The 14,990-nt window shown below is 41.4% G+C and overlaps 1 protein-coding gene across 2 annotated transcripts in view; it reads right to left on the minus strand.

Annotated features, from left to right (window-relative positions):
- Nucleotides 1-3,765: 3,765 nt before the first annotated feature.
- The window catches only part of LOC119660203 (transcription termination factor 2), a 38,694-nt gene continuing 27,469 nt past the window's right edge, over nucleotides 3,766-14,990 (minus strand). For both annotated transcript variants that reach the window (XM_038068638.1, XM_038068637.1), the window contains exons 5-11: nucleotides 10,382-10,519; nucleotides 9,914-10,323; nucleotides 9,313-9,753; nucleotides 9,032-9,262; nucleotides 8,767-8,976; nucleotides 4,043-4,200; nucleotides 3,766-3,981 (exon numbers count right to left, since the gene is read on the minus strand). In XM_038068638.1, the coding sequence (XP_037924566.1) occupies nucleotides 3,834-3,981; nucleotides 4,043-4,200; nucleotides 8,767-8,976; nucleotides 9,032-9,262; nucleotides 9,313-9,753; nucleotides 9,914-10,323; nucleotides 10,382-10,519 (1,736 nt within the window). In that variant the 3' untranslated portion in view covers nucleotides 3,766-3,833. The remainder of the gene's footprint in view (nucleotides 3,982-4,042; nucleotides 4,201-8,766; nucleotides 8,977-9,031; nucleotides 9,263-9,312; nucleotides 9,754-9,913; nucleotides 10,324-10,381; nucleotides 10,520-14,990) is intronic.

A 14,990-nucleotide genomic window follows, 5' to 3' on the forward strand; every position in this document is an offset into this window, starting at 1 on the left:
CTGAATTTTAAAAAAATCGTGTAAGAATTAATGAATTCATTTTATTAGACAAGAAATTAAAATATAAAATTATGTCGTTATTTAAAATATAAACAATTTTTGATAGAAATAGGACAAAAATAATAAACGAAAATTAAATCACTGACCAAATTCAGTGATTTTTAATTGCGTAAAATGTGGTTTCATTGATCTCTTTATAATTGCCTTCCATTATTATAAAATACGTCTGGAGAACAAAAAGTACGGATAATGCTTCCATGTGTGGGAGTTAGTTGTATACTTCCAATTTTTGGAGATTTTCCGTCTCCGTTATCGCCATCAGTTATTTCGGTGTTACATTCCATCACTTGTTACAGTCCGTGCAATTCATCGGCCAAAAAAAAAATCAAATCGCCAGGAGCCGATGGAATTACAGCCGAATTGGTTAATTATGGAGGCGACCAATTACACCAAGTGGTTCATCAATTGATGCTCAAGGTATGGGACAGCGAATCAATGCCTGACGATTGGCAACGAGGTATTATCTGTCTCATACATAAAAAGGGAGATATCACACAGTGCAGCAATTATAGACGTATCACGTTACTGAGCACCATCTATAAGATATTCTCCGCTATCTTACTAGGTCGGATAGCCCCATACGCCCAGAACACCATTCTCTTTAAGTGCATCCTACTACCCAACTATTGGCCTATGCTGAGGATATCGACATCATGGGAAAAACCACCCGAGACGTACAAACTGCCTTCATCCAGATCGAGCAGGCGGAAATCGGGGCAAGATCTTGGGCTGCACATCAATGAAGGCAAGACAAAGTATATGGTGGCAACGTCAGCACCGAAAACCAACCAATCAACAACGTCGAACCGCACTGGTCAAACGGGAAGAATAAGAATAGGAGAATACAACTTTGAGACCGTTGATAATTTCTCCTATCTAGGGTCGAAAATCACAACCGATAACAGCTACGATGATGGAATCCGCGCACGGTTGTTGTCAGCCAACAGAGCCTATTTCAGCTTACAAAGACTGTTCCGCTCGAAACGTCTCACCATAGGGTCAAAGCTCTTACTGTACAAGATTATGATCTTGCCAGTCCTCATGTATTCCTCGGAAACTTGGGTTCTTAGCAAGAAAAATTGCGAACTCTTGGCCGCATTCGAGAGAAGAATCCTCCGAAGAGTTTTTAGCCCCCTACATGAGGATGGACGATTCCGTAGCCTACATGACGACGAAATCTATGAGCGATACCATGACCGTCCGGTTGTGGATCAAATCCAGCTCAATAGGTTACGGTGGGCGGGTCACTTAATCCGTATGGATGAGGATGATCCCACCCGAAAAGTCTATAAGGGCAATATTTATGGTAGAAATAGAAGACGAGGCAGACCCTGCCTAAGATGGAGCGATGGCGTAGGGCAGGACGCCAGATATCGAATTGGTGGACCTCGGCGCAAAGCCGGGATGTATGGAGTTTCTTATTAAGGCAGGCCTAGACCGAATACCGGTTGTTGCTCCGTTGATGATGATGATTTTATCCCGTTCTCCAGCGGGGTCGGCGCGTCGAGGTGCAACAAGATGCGAAGCAGGAGCAAGACTTTTCTGGCAACCTATAAAGCGACTGGTATTACAGATCTACAGCAAATTATACGGCTTCTATATAGTCTCCAACTTAAGCAACACCGAATGAATAAACACTCAGATCTATAATAATGCCGTTCGTCCCTTCTGGCATCATCCATCATGAGACCAAAAAACTGCTTGCTATAAACCATGATAATCTGCTCACTAAAAATTTTTAAATCGAAATCATTTTCAAATAATTTGAATTTGAAATTATTTTCTAAGTCTCATCGTTGTGTGGAAAAAATTCTAAAATTATAATGGTGTGCACTTCACTAGCTAAATGCTTCCAAAAGATGATCCAAGGGTGTTCTACCGCTCGCCGCAAAAGACCTGCAAAATTTTGTATTGCTTACACGCTCCCACGCCCAATTTGAAAAAAAAAGTCAATATCAAAATTTGTCATGGGAAAGAGTTGTTTAGACGATTGGTTGTGGACACTTCTTCTTTTTCTTCAGCCTTTGTCCCGTTCACAAGCAGAGTCGGCTCGTCGTGATCGGCTTCACCATTTGGCTCTATCGAATGCCTGATCTGGGTGCAATCTCGAGGCTTTCAAATCCCCATCCAGCGTATCAAGCCACCGTTGCTTAGGTCTGCCTTTTGGTCGTTTACCATCGACTTCGATGTTCAGACCAATCTTGGCAAGTGAATTCTCGTTTGCACGAATTGCGTGACCATACCATCGAAGACGCCTCTCTCGCAACTTCTCCGCGATCGGTGCATCCCCATGACGATCGCTGATATTCTCATTTCGGTTGTGATCTAAACGTGTGACGCCACTAGTCCAACGTAGCATCTTCGTCTCCATTACCGCAAGACGCCGTTGTGGATTACAATTTAAAAATGTTCTCACACAAAAATTTCGAAAAAAAAAAATCTTTTTTTTAGAGCTCCAAAGAAATATAACCCCTTAAGAGGGAATCTGTTCACGATACAGTTTACAGACGTACTATTACTAAGCTCTACCACGAGGAAGTTTCGAAGTCTATTATGAAAATTAGATGACGAGAAAGGACTATTGTGATCAATGGGAGCCACGCTTGTTCACCTTTGATCGTTTGGAGCATGGGCTGTTGCATCAATACGTAACTATATCGAATCCAACACAACATCCAAAATTTCTGTCTAGCGATACCGGGTGGCTCCCTTGATGACGTTGAGCCCTACTCAGCAGCGACTGCTACAGCAGCACATCCCTTACCAAAGCATTATTGAACGATTCAATCGAGATGCCTACTTTTCTTGGTTTCGATACGAAGTAGGCTGGAACGCCATCATAAAATTAAACTGGATTCACCCACACACACGAAGCGATAGCAACTGCGTTCTTGGGATGATCCGATATATCCATATGCACCAGTTGTTACTTTTTCACTGATTCTTCGAGAGAAGCAGTAGCGACTTTTGTGGACTGCTCCTAATGTACGCACAGGAAGAGCAGAAATCATAAGATGATTCGTTTCACTAATTTTCGAGAGGCCTCTCCACGACCGAGTTCTTTGTGCTTAGTAATATTTAAATGGTTCATTTGGTTCTTAAATGCGACCTTGGCCATCATGATTTTCGATCATTTGTTATTTCTCGGAAATTTAATTTTTTCAGTTGACTCTGGACTTGATATTTCGATCACCGTTTCGCATTTTTATATTCTGCTCACTTCGAATAATAATAATCGTTGGCGCAACAATCCATGTTGGATCAGGGCCTTGAAGTGTGTTAGAGCACTTCATTCAAGACCGTAACGGTACACCACAGTAGACTGTAGGAGGCAATGTGGTCAGCATTGCGCTCGCCCGAGATTATTACCCTGATTTGACTCAGGTACTCATTCACAGCTGAGTCGACTGGTATCCGACGTCAAATCACGATACAAATTCCACTGCCACCAGTGAGACTTGAACCGCGACCCTCCGTACGACGGCCTTGCGCTCTAACCACTCAGCTATCCGGACAGTTCGAATAGGTAACGTAGTAATTCAAGAATTGAAATTTCCATATTCTGTGGGCGAACGATACTGTGGTAGATTTTCGATTTGAGCTTTCGTTTATGCGTCGATCCCGAAGAACGCCATTTCCTTCATCCACGCGCTGATGCGTGAAGTAATTTGCGGAAATGCGGAAATGAAATTTATTTGATTTCCGAATGAAAATAAATTTATCTAGGACTGATATAAATATGTATTACAAAGGAGATAAGGAGATTCGGAAAGTTAAAGTCCAAAGAGACTCTTCAAATCGTCTATGCTGAGTTTGCTGCTTTCACTTGACTTCACACCTGTTAGAACACCACTAGCAATAGCTAGTTTGTGGTCTTGCAACATCTTGATTCGCTCTTCTACTGTTTCTTTGCACATAAACCTTGAATAGGGGAAAAATTATTAATTATTAATTGCATTCAAACAAAATATTTATTCCTTACTTGTATATATACACTGTTTTCTTCTGGCCAACACGATATATTCTATCCTGAGCCTGTGCTTCCAGTTGAGGATTCCAATGCAAGTCTATCAAGAATAGGTGATTCGCTCCAACTAAATTCAAACCAACTCCTCCAGCAGTTAATGAAAGCAGCATAATCTAGAAAAAAAGATAATTATTATGCAAAGTTTTATTCAGTCGAAAATTTTCTTTTTTCTTGATATAATGGAGTCTACTCTTAATATGTCCTGTTCAAGGGAATTTTTTGCTACAGGAAGTATTTGTAACCATCCTGACATTGTGCTAATGGTCGGATGAACCGGAGGCACTCTGCTTATTATCATTTTGTGTAAAGATAAAAAAAAAATCCCAAAAAAATAGACGACTGGCGGTTTCGTAAAGATAAATTGATCATCATCAATAGTGCTACCAGCGGTATGCGGTCTAGGTCTGCCTTTGAAAAAAAATCCAAACTGCGATTTTATGTCGAGGTGCACGATTTTAATATCCTAAGTCGTTATCTGGCATCTTGACCTACGATATCGCTCTACCTATCGTAAAGCTTACCACGTCTTTCTTTTCACCATAGTTATTGCAATAATTCATCGGCTTAAAAATCATAAGTCGCCAGGAGCCGATGGAATTACAGCTGAATTGGTTAAATATGGAGGCGACCAATTACACGATGTGGTTCATCAACTTGTGTGCTGTGGGACAGCTAATCAATGCCTGACGATTGCAAAGAGGCATTATCTGTCTCATACGTAAAAAGGGAGATATCACACAGTGCAGCAATTATAGAGGTATCAGGTTGCTGAGTACCATCTATACGATATTCTCCGGTATCTTGCTAGGCTGGATAGCCCCAAAGCCCTGAATATCGTTGACCCATACCAAAGAGACAAGCGATGGAAAAACTGTTGGAATATGGACATCAGTTGCATCACCTTTTCTTCGACTTTAAAGCCGCCTATGATAGCATAGCCAGTGTAAATTGTACACGGCCATGAGAGAGTTCAGTATCCCGACGAAATTGACAAGACTGACTAGGCTGACTGTGACCAATGTGCGAGGCCAGATAAAAGCAGCAGGATCACTCTCAAGACCATTCGACATCAATAACGGCCTACGACAAGGGGATACTCTATCGTGCGTCCTCTTTAACCTAGCCCTAGAGAAAGTCATCCGTGATGCTGAGGTAAATGCAAGTGGTACGATCCTCTTTAAGTCCACCCAACTACTGGAATATGCTGACGATATCGACGGGTTGAAAATCACAACCGATAACAGCTACGACTATGAAATCCGGGCACAGTTGTTGGCAGCCAACAGAGCCTATTTCAGCTTACAAAAACTGTTCCGCTCGAAACGTCCCACCATAGAGTACAAGACAATGATCTTACCAGTCCTCATGTATTCGTCGGAGACTTGGGTTTTTAGCAAGAAAAATTGCGAACTCTTGGCCGCGTTCGAGAGAAGAATTCTCCGAAGAATTTTTGGCCCCACTACATGAGGATTTACGATTCCGTAGCCTACATAACGACAAAATCTACGAACGATACCATGACCGTCAAGTTGTGGATAAAATCCGGCTCAATCGGTTACGGTGGGCGGGTCACTTAATCCGTATGGATGAGTATGATCCAGCCCGGAAAGTCTATAAGGGCAATATCTATGGAAGAAAAAGAAGACGAGGCAGATCCTGCTTGAGATGGAACGACGGCGTGGGTCAGGACGCCAGACAGCTTTTAGGGATATCGAATTGGTGGACCTCGGCGCAAAACCAGGGTGTCTGGAGTTCCTTATTAAGGCAGGCCTAAACCGGATACCGGTTGTTGCGCCGTTGATGATGATGATAATTCGGTTAAAAATGGCCTCACCTGGAAAGAAGTATGTTTGTGGATTTCCTTCCGCGCCAACCACATACCATAACGATCATTTCAGTATTTGGATAGTCCGCAATCCGTTGTCTTTGGTACACTTATGAAAGCTATGAATGCCGGCGCATTGCCTGAATATGCGTCCTTCCCTTCTTGACTGTTGAAATCACCAAGCAGGGGGGGTAGACTTCGAAGGTTGGTTCGATTATCTCGTGAAATGCATCGTTTTCCGTCTCCTTTGAAGGAGCCTGAACGTTTGTGAGGTCGATGTTTTGGAAGTTTGCTTTGTAAATTAGAGGGCACAACCATTCGCTTATATTATCAAAGCCGACAACAGCCAATTTCTTTTTGGAGACTAGGAAACCTACTCCAGGCACATGGTTCACTGGATAGCAGTTATATGTGATACTCCTTTGAAGGAAACTGGTCCATGTATATCAAGTGTAGGTTAGGATAGGATGTTGGGTAGCTCCTAAGCAGCTCTTACTCTCTTCAGGGAGTAGACTTTCCAATCCGAATTTATTTGCCGGATTTTTTCTCAATTTTGGGCACAAAGGATACACTTTCATCCTCCTCCGTCTGCAATTTTCCGTGAACAAAAAACTCCCAGTGGCCACTATGTAGAGGTGGAGATAAAATTTAGTAGCAGAGCTTCTTCCACCGTGGGTGCCTTTTGTCCTATTACTCAATACCTAAGATTAGATTAGATTAGATACTAGCACTGATGGAGGAGGCACGTGGTCTCCGAAACAATTGTATGCGGAAGGAAAATTAAAAAAAATTATCGTATAAGGAACAACACCTAGTTCTTTTTTAAGGTTTTGTGTGAAACAAAACCTTATTAAAATCGGTTTACTGTCTGTATGTCTGTCTGTTCGTCACACGCATTTTTCTCGGAGACGGTTATAGCGATTGACACCAAATTTGGTAGAAAGGTGGGAACTGTGAACGCTCACGCATACAGTGAATTACATCCTTTTACGTCGAATTTAAGGGGGGGGAGGGGGGGTCCCCATACATGCAAAAGGGGGGTGTGTCAAATATAGTCATGTGGGGTATCAAATTAAAGGTATCGATTAGTACTTTTCAAAGCCGATCCTAGTTTTGACATTCGTTGGAAGGGTGGGGAGCGCGGGAGGTTGAAAGTGATCACTTCTTTAAGGAGGCCATTCTTAGAAACTACCAAACCGAAAAATCTGAAAAAAAATCAAGAGGCTGCCACTATATGGTGCCTGGGCTCCGAAATACCTTCCATGCCGATATCTGTTTAAATAAAGTTAATAATAGTATATTACTACAATTTTTTGTAATTGGTTAGAAACCCCCCTTAAGTTCATCCTAGTACCATGAAATGTTGCATTGATATAGGCTATGATATAGAGCATGATCTTACCAAATTTGGTGGAAATCGCACTATTACTAACAAAGTTATAATACCTCAAAGAAGCAACAATCTTTGAAAATTGAAGACTATGAATGTCAATATCACCCGAAAGTGGATACTCTCACATAATATATGGATATATTACGTGCTACGTACTAAGAAATACACAAAACCTTTCGTACCTGAAGCGTCCAGCTTCCGGTTTCCCGACTTGTTTAATTTATAAATAACTCCAATATAAGAGTATTGATGAGATCATCTCCAATTAGGTAGTCTATGCACATTTTGAGGTGTTCACATCGATAAAATCCTTATAGAACGTTTACGGTGATAGACAGCACGTAACCATGCATTGTTATATGTACATTGCGAAGGTTTCCTATTGATTACATTTAACTTTGACTCGAAAATATCGACTTATTTGTACTACGACAGCAAAATCCGTTTTGCTGCATAATGAAACAATACCCGTAAAGTTTGCTTGTTACAAATTTCGTTCTCCTGAAAATGCGCCATTAAAAATAATGTCTGTAGAAATTAAATCTGCTCAGTTGCTTAGGCAAATTAATAACCATTTTGCACTGTTTCATAGTTTACAGTATATTGAAGGTGAGAATGAAAGTAGATAAGTAATAGTTACATCACAAGGATCACCTAATACAGTAGAATCCCAATAATTCATATGGTCAAGGGGTTTACGGTTTGGTACGAATTTTCTGGATTATCACTTACCGGGAGTACAATATAAAGAAAATTAACTCCGAGGACCGAAAAATTTATTCGAATTAGTTTGAAATACGCGGGCCTGAGATGGCGAAGGCTTACAAGCTGTGCCAAGTCAAGGAGAATTTGGCCCGCTTATAACATAGCCCGATCACGAGAGCTCCTGTGTCAGACGCGTGCAAATGCATTCAAGATTACGGCGGTCTGAACGGGGCAATGGCCTATAGGGGACCATGCCGCTAGGCTCGGCATACCCTAAAGCTGGCATTGCCGAAGCTGCGGAGAAGGAAGGGAAACCCTCATGCACTTTCTCTGCGATTGCCCAGCTCTGGCTAGAGTCAGGCTGCGGACACTGGGTAAACCATTCTTTGGGGACCTCAGAGAGATTTCTAGCTGCAGGGTGGGAGAGCTGCTTTCCTTCGTGAATGCTACGGGCTGGCTCTGAAGATCCGAGCCGGCTGGACTCTGCCTCCCTGCTCCCATAACAACAGTCACGATCTTAGGAGTTTGTGGCATCAAAACGGCGCACCAAAGCGCTAATTGGGCTCCTCGGAGCGGCCACTTATACCTATCTACCTACCTGAAATACATATAATCGGGATGCGAATTTTCCCCGTTACTTAAATATAAGTTGTTAAAAAACCAGCACTACGCACGGACCATGAAATAAAGGCTTTACCACAGTCACTTACAGAATATTGAATAACTTGAATCGAAGACGAAAATTATAAAACTTACCTTCTTGTTATTATTTGGATTATTAAAATCGTTAACAATGTCGTTTCTGTATTTTACCGGGACGGAGCCATTGAGGGAAACCGTTACAATACCTTTACGCGCTAAATGACCTTTTAGAATCTCCAATACACTTGTCCATTGTGAGACAATCAATGCCTTGTCTGAAGTATTCAGGATTTTTTTTTCAAAAACATCAATGACTTTTTGCATCTGGAAAATTTTTAATTGTGTAAAATACTCTTGTTGCCTGATTTTTTTTTTATACCTTTGAACTAAGCCTCGTCAAATTGAAAACAGGATTAGATTTCCACAGAGCTTTCGATAAGGCCTTCGATATTGCCTTTTCTTTGGATGCATTTAACGATTCCGACAGACCCGTACTCGAATTTCCATCATTAATTTGCAAATTGTTAAGCTGTTCCAACAAATCTATTTCTTGATGATATGCGAAACTGCTCTCATCATGTGTCGACACATTATCTTCATCTTCGAGCATCTGCAAATATCAGTATTAGTTTTAAAACTATTCAAAATATGTTAACAAACCGAATCTATTAATCCTGGATGGCAACAAATTTGTCTAAGACGTAGAAGCAGCACTAAGATTTCATGTGATTTTACTTCAGTTTTCCGATCCAGACGAACAAATCTTTGGTGCATTTTCACAAAGGCTTCATTTGGTTGTTTTGTTTGTAGGAATGTTGGCCTATCACCTTCCACGCCGCGTATTAAATCGTGATTCTTCTCGGCTCTCTGATGGAGAAATTGTGCAAATAGTGATCGAGAGTATAACATGACTTTTTGATAAACAGCCATTTCTTCCTTGTCTAGGGCAACTTCCACTAATTCAATATTTTTGTCTGGTAATGCTAAATTCCCATATTCCTGCAGCTGCTGTTTTGTACGTCGAAGCATTAGGGATTTCATTAAAGTATTTAATCTTTGTTGACCGCCTGCACTTTTGTTATCGATCCATCTCTTCCAGTGCTGTTAAATAAGAAATGGATAACTTAAGCGACTTTCAAATTAAGGAATCTATGATGAGAAGAACAATTGGGATTCAAGGAATGTTATGCTGGGGGGGGGGATAAGGAAAATTAATTTTGTCATTTCCGTTTAAGGGAGAGCTTATCCTACGTATACTCACAGCCAATTCATCGAACGGTGAACATTTTAAAAACTTTAGTAGGGCGTACAGATCCATCTCTTTGTTTTGAATAGGCGTTCCAGTGAGTGCCCAACGCTTCTTCCCCTTCAACTTGCATGATGCTTCCGAAGCTTGACTTTTGTGATTTCGAATAAGATGCGCCTCGTCAAGTATTATCCGTTCCCATTTCACAGCGTATAGGTTACTTCGGTTCTTATATTCCCGACTGACAAGGTTGTATGTCGTCACTACCATGTCATACTTGGCTAGCGTTCTTGGTTTCGCCTCCCGATTATTTCCATGATAAACACATACCGTTAATTTATGCCTTTTAACTCGATTGGAAACTTCATTTTCCCACTGTCGTATAAGACTTGCCGGACACACCACCAATGTTCCACCGTAGTAATCTAGAAAAACGTGTTACTAATTTCTTATTACAACTTAATGCAAAAGCAAAAGACTTACATTCCCGTTTTCCTTTCCTGGACCAATTGCTGGCAGAATCTTCGTCCTCGATTTCAGAATCTTCTTCAGACTGTTCTGATTCCTCCTCCTCTCGTTGACTGGATGCGAGGACAAGGGAAATCATTGTAAGAGTTTTTCCTTATGCAAAAAATGCCAAGTGCTTATTAAAATAGTTACGAAGAAAAAAAATGAGCCATTTGTTTTTAGAGTGGCGTAAGTCCATCTAATTTTAACCCGACGTTTTTCGCGAGAATTGTCTGTGAGGTTCAGGCGCCATCAAGCCATAAGAGACTAAGGTAATAAAGAATCTTTTTGGTAAAGTTGGAACTTTGAGGTGGAAGACCTCACACAAGGGAACAAGAATGCCGATACAAAAGGGAATTTGCTTGTATTTTAGTAAAACAACTTTTGTTATTGCTACAAAAATTAATAAAAAAGAATTCCGAGCGTTGGTAAAACATTGTTTTTTAATGAGGAAAGCCAAAAAGGAGCAGTCATGGAGACTGCACCAGGGGAATCAATTATTATTGGACTGAAGGTAAACACCAACGCAACCTAGGTTGTTAGTCTCACGAGTCATAGCACTCTCCCTATCTTCATCAATAGCTAGAGCATCGAAGGTGTCGATCAATTTGTATATCTAGGAAGCGTGGTTACTCCCGATGGTGGTACCGAACTGGGTGCCGCCTGACGCATTAACAGCGCTAGAACCGCTTTCGCTGCTTTGTCTAAAATCTGGAAATGGAGTTATCTCAACGCCAAGATAAGTTTAGATTGTTCTGTTTTAGCGTTCTTTCTTTGCTGGGAGTAGCACACGGAAAGTGAACTCCACTGTTACCCAAAAGCTAAGGGCTGTCATCAATACCTGACACTATCTCAAAAAAAGAACTGGCATTCGTACGCACTGTGATTGGAAGACGGAAGTGACAATGGATAGGTCGCATATTAAGGGCGACAATTGCATTGCTGACTACGCCACGCAGTGGAATCCACTCTCCCAAGATGGCTGACGAGTGGGTCGCCCCAAGAGCATTTGGCGAGAGCAGTAGAGGATGAGTGCAAGCGTCTTGGAAATTCGTGGGGTGTGGTTGGTTGAAGGGCTATACTCCACCAAGATGTGAAGAGCAACCTTATATATATGCTAAATGTAAACGCTCTGGTCGCCCAAAATCGGCGGTTGTTCCGGAAAAATAAAAGAAAATAGAAATAGAAAATAGTTTCAAAAGACTGAAATGTAAAGTTGCGTGAGATACTTAACAACTTAAAGAAATCAGAAGGTTTGAATTTGAGAATGGGTAAGTTGCTTTCGAATGGGGTGCCGCATTTGCTTACACCGGACCAAAAGCAACAGCGCGTCAACGATTCACAGCACTGTTTGGAGCTATTCAAACGAAATAACAATAATTTTTTACGTAGGTATGTGACAATGGATGAAACATGGATTCACCACTACAAACCTGACTCAAAAAGATCGCCAGCTGAGTGGACAGCAGCCGGTGAAAACCGTCTAAAGCGACCAAAAATTGCAGTAGTTGGCGGACAAGGTTATAATCATCCGTATTTTGGAACGCCCATGGTGTTTTGTTCGACTATCTTCGACTATCACACCGAATATTACATGGCATTACTGGATCGATTAAATGAAGAAATAAAGAACAAGTCGGGAAACCGGAAGCTGGACGCTTCAGGTACGAAAGGTTTTGTGTATTTCTTAGTACATAGCACGTAATATATCCATATATTATGTGAGAATATCCACTTTCGGATGATATTGTCATTCATAGTCTTCAATTTGCGAAGAAGCCACAACTTTGACGTATTATAACTTTGTTAGTAATAGTGCGATTTCCACCAAACTTGGTAAGATCATGCTCTATGTTATACTCTATATTGTTGTTCGTCGTGCTAGCATGAACTTAAGGGGGGTCTTGCAGTCAATTATTAAAAATTATGGTAATATACTATTATTAACTTGATTTGTACAGATATCACTATGGCAGGTATTTCGGAGCCCAGGCACCATATAGTGGCAGCCTTTTGATTTTTTTCAGATTTTTCGGTTGGGTAGGTCCTGAGAATGGCCCCCTTAAAGGAATGATCACTTTCAACCCCCCGTACTCCCCACCTTTCCAACAAATGTCAAAACTAAGACCGGCATCGGAAAGTACCAGCCGAGACCTTTCATTTGATACCCCACATGACTATATTTGATGAACAAAAAATTTACACCCTCCTTTTGCATGTATGGGGCCCCTCCTTAAATTCAACGTAAAAGGATGTAACTCACTGTATGCGTGAGCGTTCACAGTTCCCACCTTTCTACCAAATTTGGTGTCAATCGCTACAACCGTCTCCGAGAAAAATGCGTGTGACGGACAGACAGACAGACAGTAAACCGATTTTAATAAGGTTTTGTGTTTACACAAAACCTTAAAAAACGATCTCACATGCAAAAGAAAGAAGTGCTATTTCACCAGAACAATGCGTTGTGATACAAACCAATGAAAACGATGGTGAAAATGAACGAATTACACTTCAAATTGCTTCCCCACTCATCGCACTCGCACTAACTCGACGTATGCCAATCGCAAGTGACCACAAAATTGGATATGCGAAAGGTCTGTCAAAGGCTTCCGTGAAACTGTTTGTACATTTTGAGTAGGACCCAAAGACTTAAAAAAAAAACTGAAGAAGTCTCTGATTACGGACTTTGCCCGAATGACTAAAAGCCGACAAGAACAATCGTAGGATGAAGAATGGACCGAAACGAGCACACAATCTGAATAGGAAAATATTAAAGGACCTTAACTTTCAGCTTTTTCTCTTTTCTGTCTTTTACGACGAGCAATTCTCTTTGGTTGTGTCCCCAATAGAAATAGTCTGAACTGAATATTTAGAAATTCGCAATGGTCATCGGCTGTTGAAAAAGCTTTGATAGAGAACAAGCTGAACGGAATACAAAATGTCGAAGTAATTTGGACTTTGAATTTGGAGGATGGATTATTTCACTTTATAATAGAAAATTCATCGACATCATCTTCAGGGTTCGCGACGCCGGATGACCATTGCGAATTTCTAAATATTCAGTTCAAACTATTTCTATTGGGGACGCAACCAAAGAGAATTAATAATAATAATAATCGTTGGCGCAACAATCCATATTGGATCAAGGCCTTGAAGTGTGTTAGAGCACTTCATTCAAGACCGTAACGGTACACCACAGTAGACTGTAGGAGGCAATGTGGTCAGCATTGCGCTCGCCCGAGATTATTACCCTGATTTGACTCAGGTACTCATTCACAGCTGAGTCGACTGGTGTCCGACATCCAGTCACGATAACAAATTCCTCTGCCCCCAGCGAGATTTGAACCGCGACCTTCCGCTACGACAGCCCAGCGCTCTAACCACTTGAGCCATCCGGAGAGAATTGCTCGTCGTAAAAGACAGAAAAGAGAAAAAGCTGAATTGGAATTTAGCGAAAGGGATATGCTTGGAAGCTAGAGTAACATGAATAGTGGGAACCTTTAAACCACTGAAATCATCCGGAGTAGATGGTATTTTGCCACAATGTACTTCTCGCGGAGGATGTCAATCGGAACTGCCCTGTATTAGGACGGATGTAGTGCGGGATAACATAGCAACAAAAGAAATATCACTGTGTGCCTTTTGAGACACCGAAGGAGCGTTCAACAACACATAGCACATAGAGATAATAGATGCATTTATCTGCAAGAGAGTGAGAGAAACCATGGAGGTGGAACGAGTAACAGACGTTTGGGAATCACACTAGCCCAAAAACTGCTCTGGAAGGCACTTGTTGAAAACATATGTCGAAAAGCTACAAGGATTCTGATGGCTTACAGGTCTATAGCAAGGAAAAAGCTGGGATGCACCCCGGAAATGCTGCACTGAAAATTCATACACTACAATAGTAAAGCAAATGACTACCTATGGGCCGGTAATGTGGGTAGACAGAACTGAATTCAGGACAAAAGCCAACAGCATCCCTAGAAGTTCGTGTGGGATTGACTCCTCTTCATCTGTACGTACAAATGCAGGCAAGGTAAGGTATCTTCAGAATGTCTGGGAGTACCATCAAGGTTGGGAGCTGTCTAATCGAAGGAAGATTAATATTTTTTTTCCAGACGACATTCTGAATTACTGATACCAAAAAACAAAGGACAACATGCAGGTTTCATTTGTATAAAAAGTTTAAAAATGGTTGGAGCAACAGGACAAAATGAGGACAGGGATTGCAGGTGCCGGGATCATTGTTCCAAGTCAAATGGATAACCATATTAGCATATTCCAGGCGGAAATATACGCCATAAGTAGATATGCCTCCTTCCTTCAAGGGCAGCTAATAAGGCACTTACGTCCCACCAGATGAATTCCAAACTGACACACAGAACACACTCGGCTCGCTCAATAAGATCTGGATACTTTGGGTTCGAGGCTGCATTGGATTAGAAGGAAATAAGGCAGCAGACGAGCTAGACAGGAAAGAAGCAGGGACGACGCTGTACGGACCAGAATTACAAAAAGTGTTCATTTCTACGACGCTAAAAAACGAAGATGAACGACTGAGGGAACTACACTAGAGTGGAAC

The sequence above is a fragment of the Hermetia illucens genome, chromosome 6 (genome assembly GCF_905115235.1).
Source record: "Hermetia illucens chromosome 6, iHerIll2.2.curated.20191125, whole genome shotgun sequence".
NCBI lineage: Eukaryota > Metazoa > Arthropoda > Insecta > Diptera > Stratiomyidae > Hermetia > Hermetia illucens.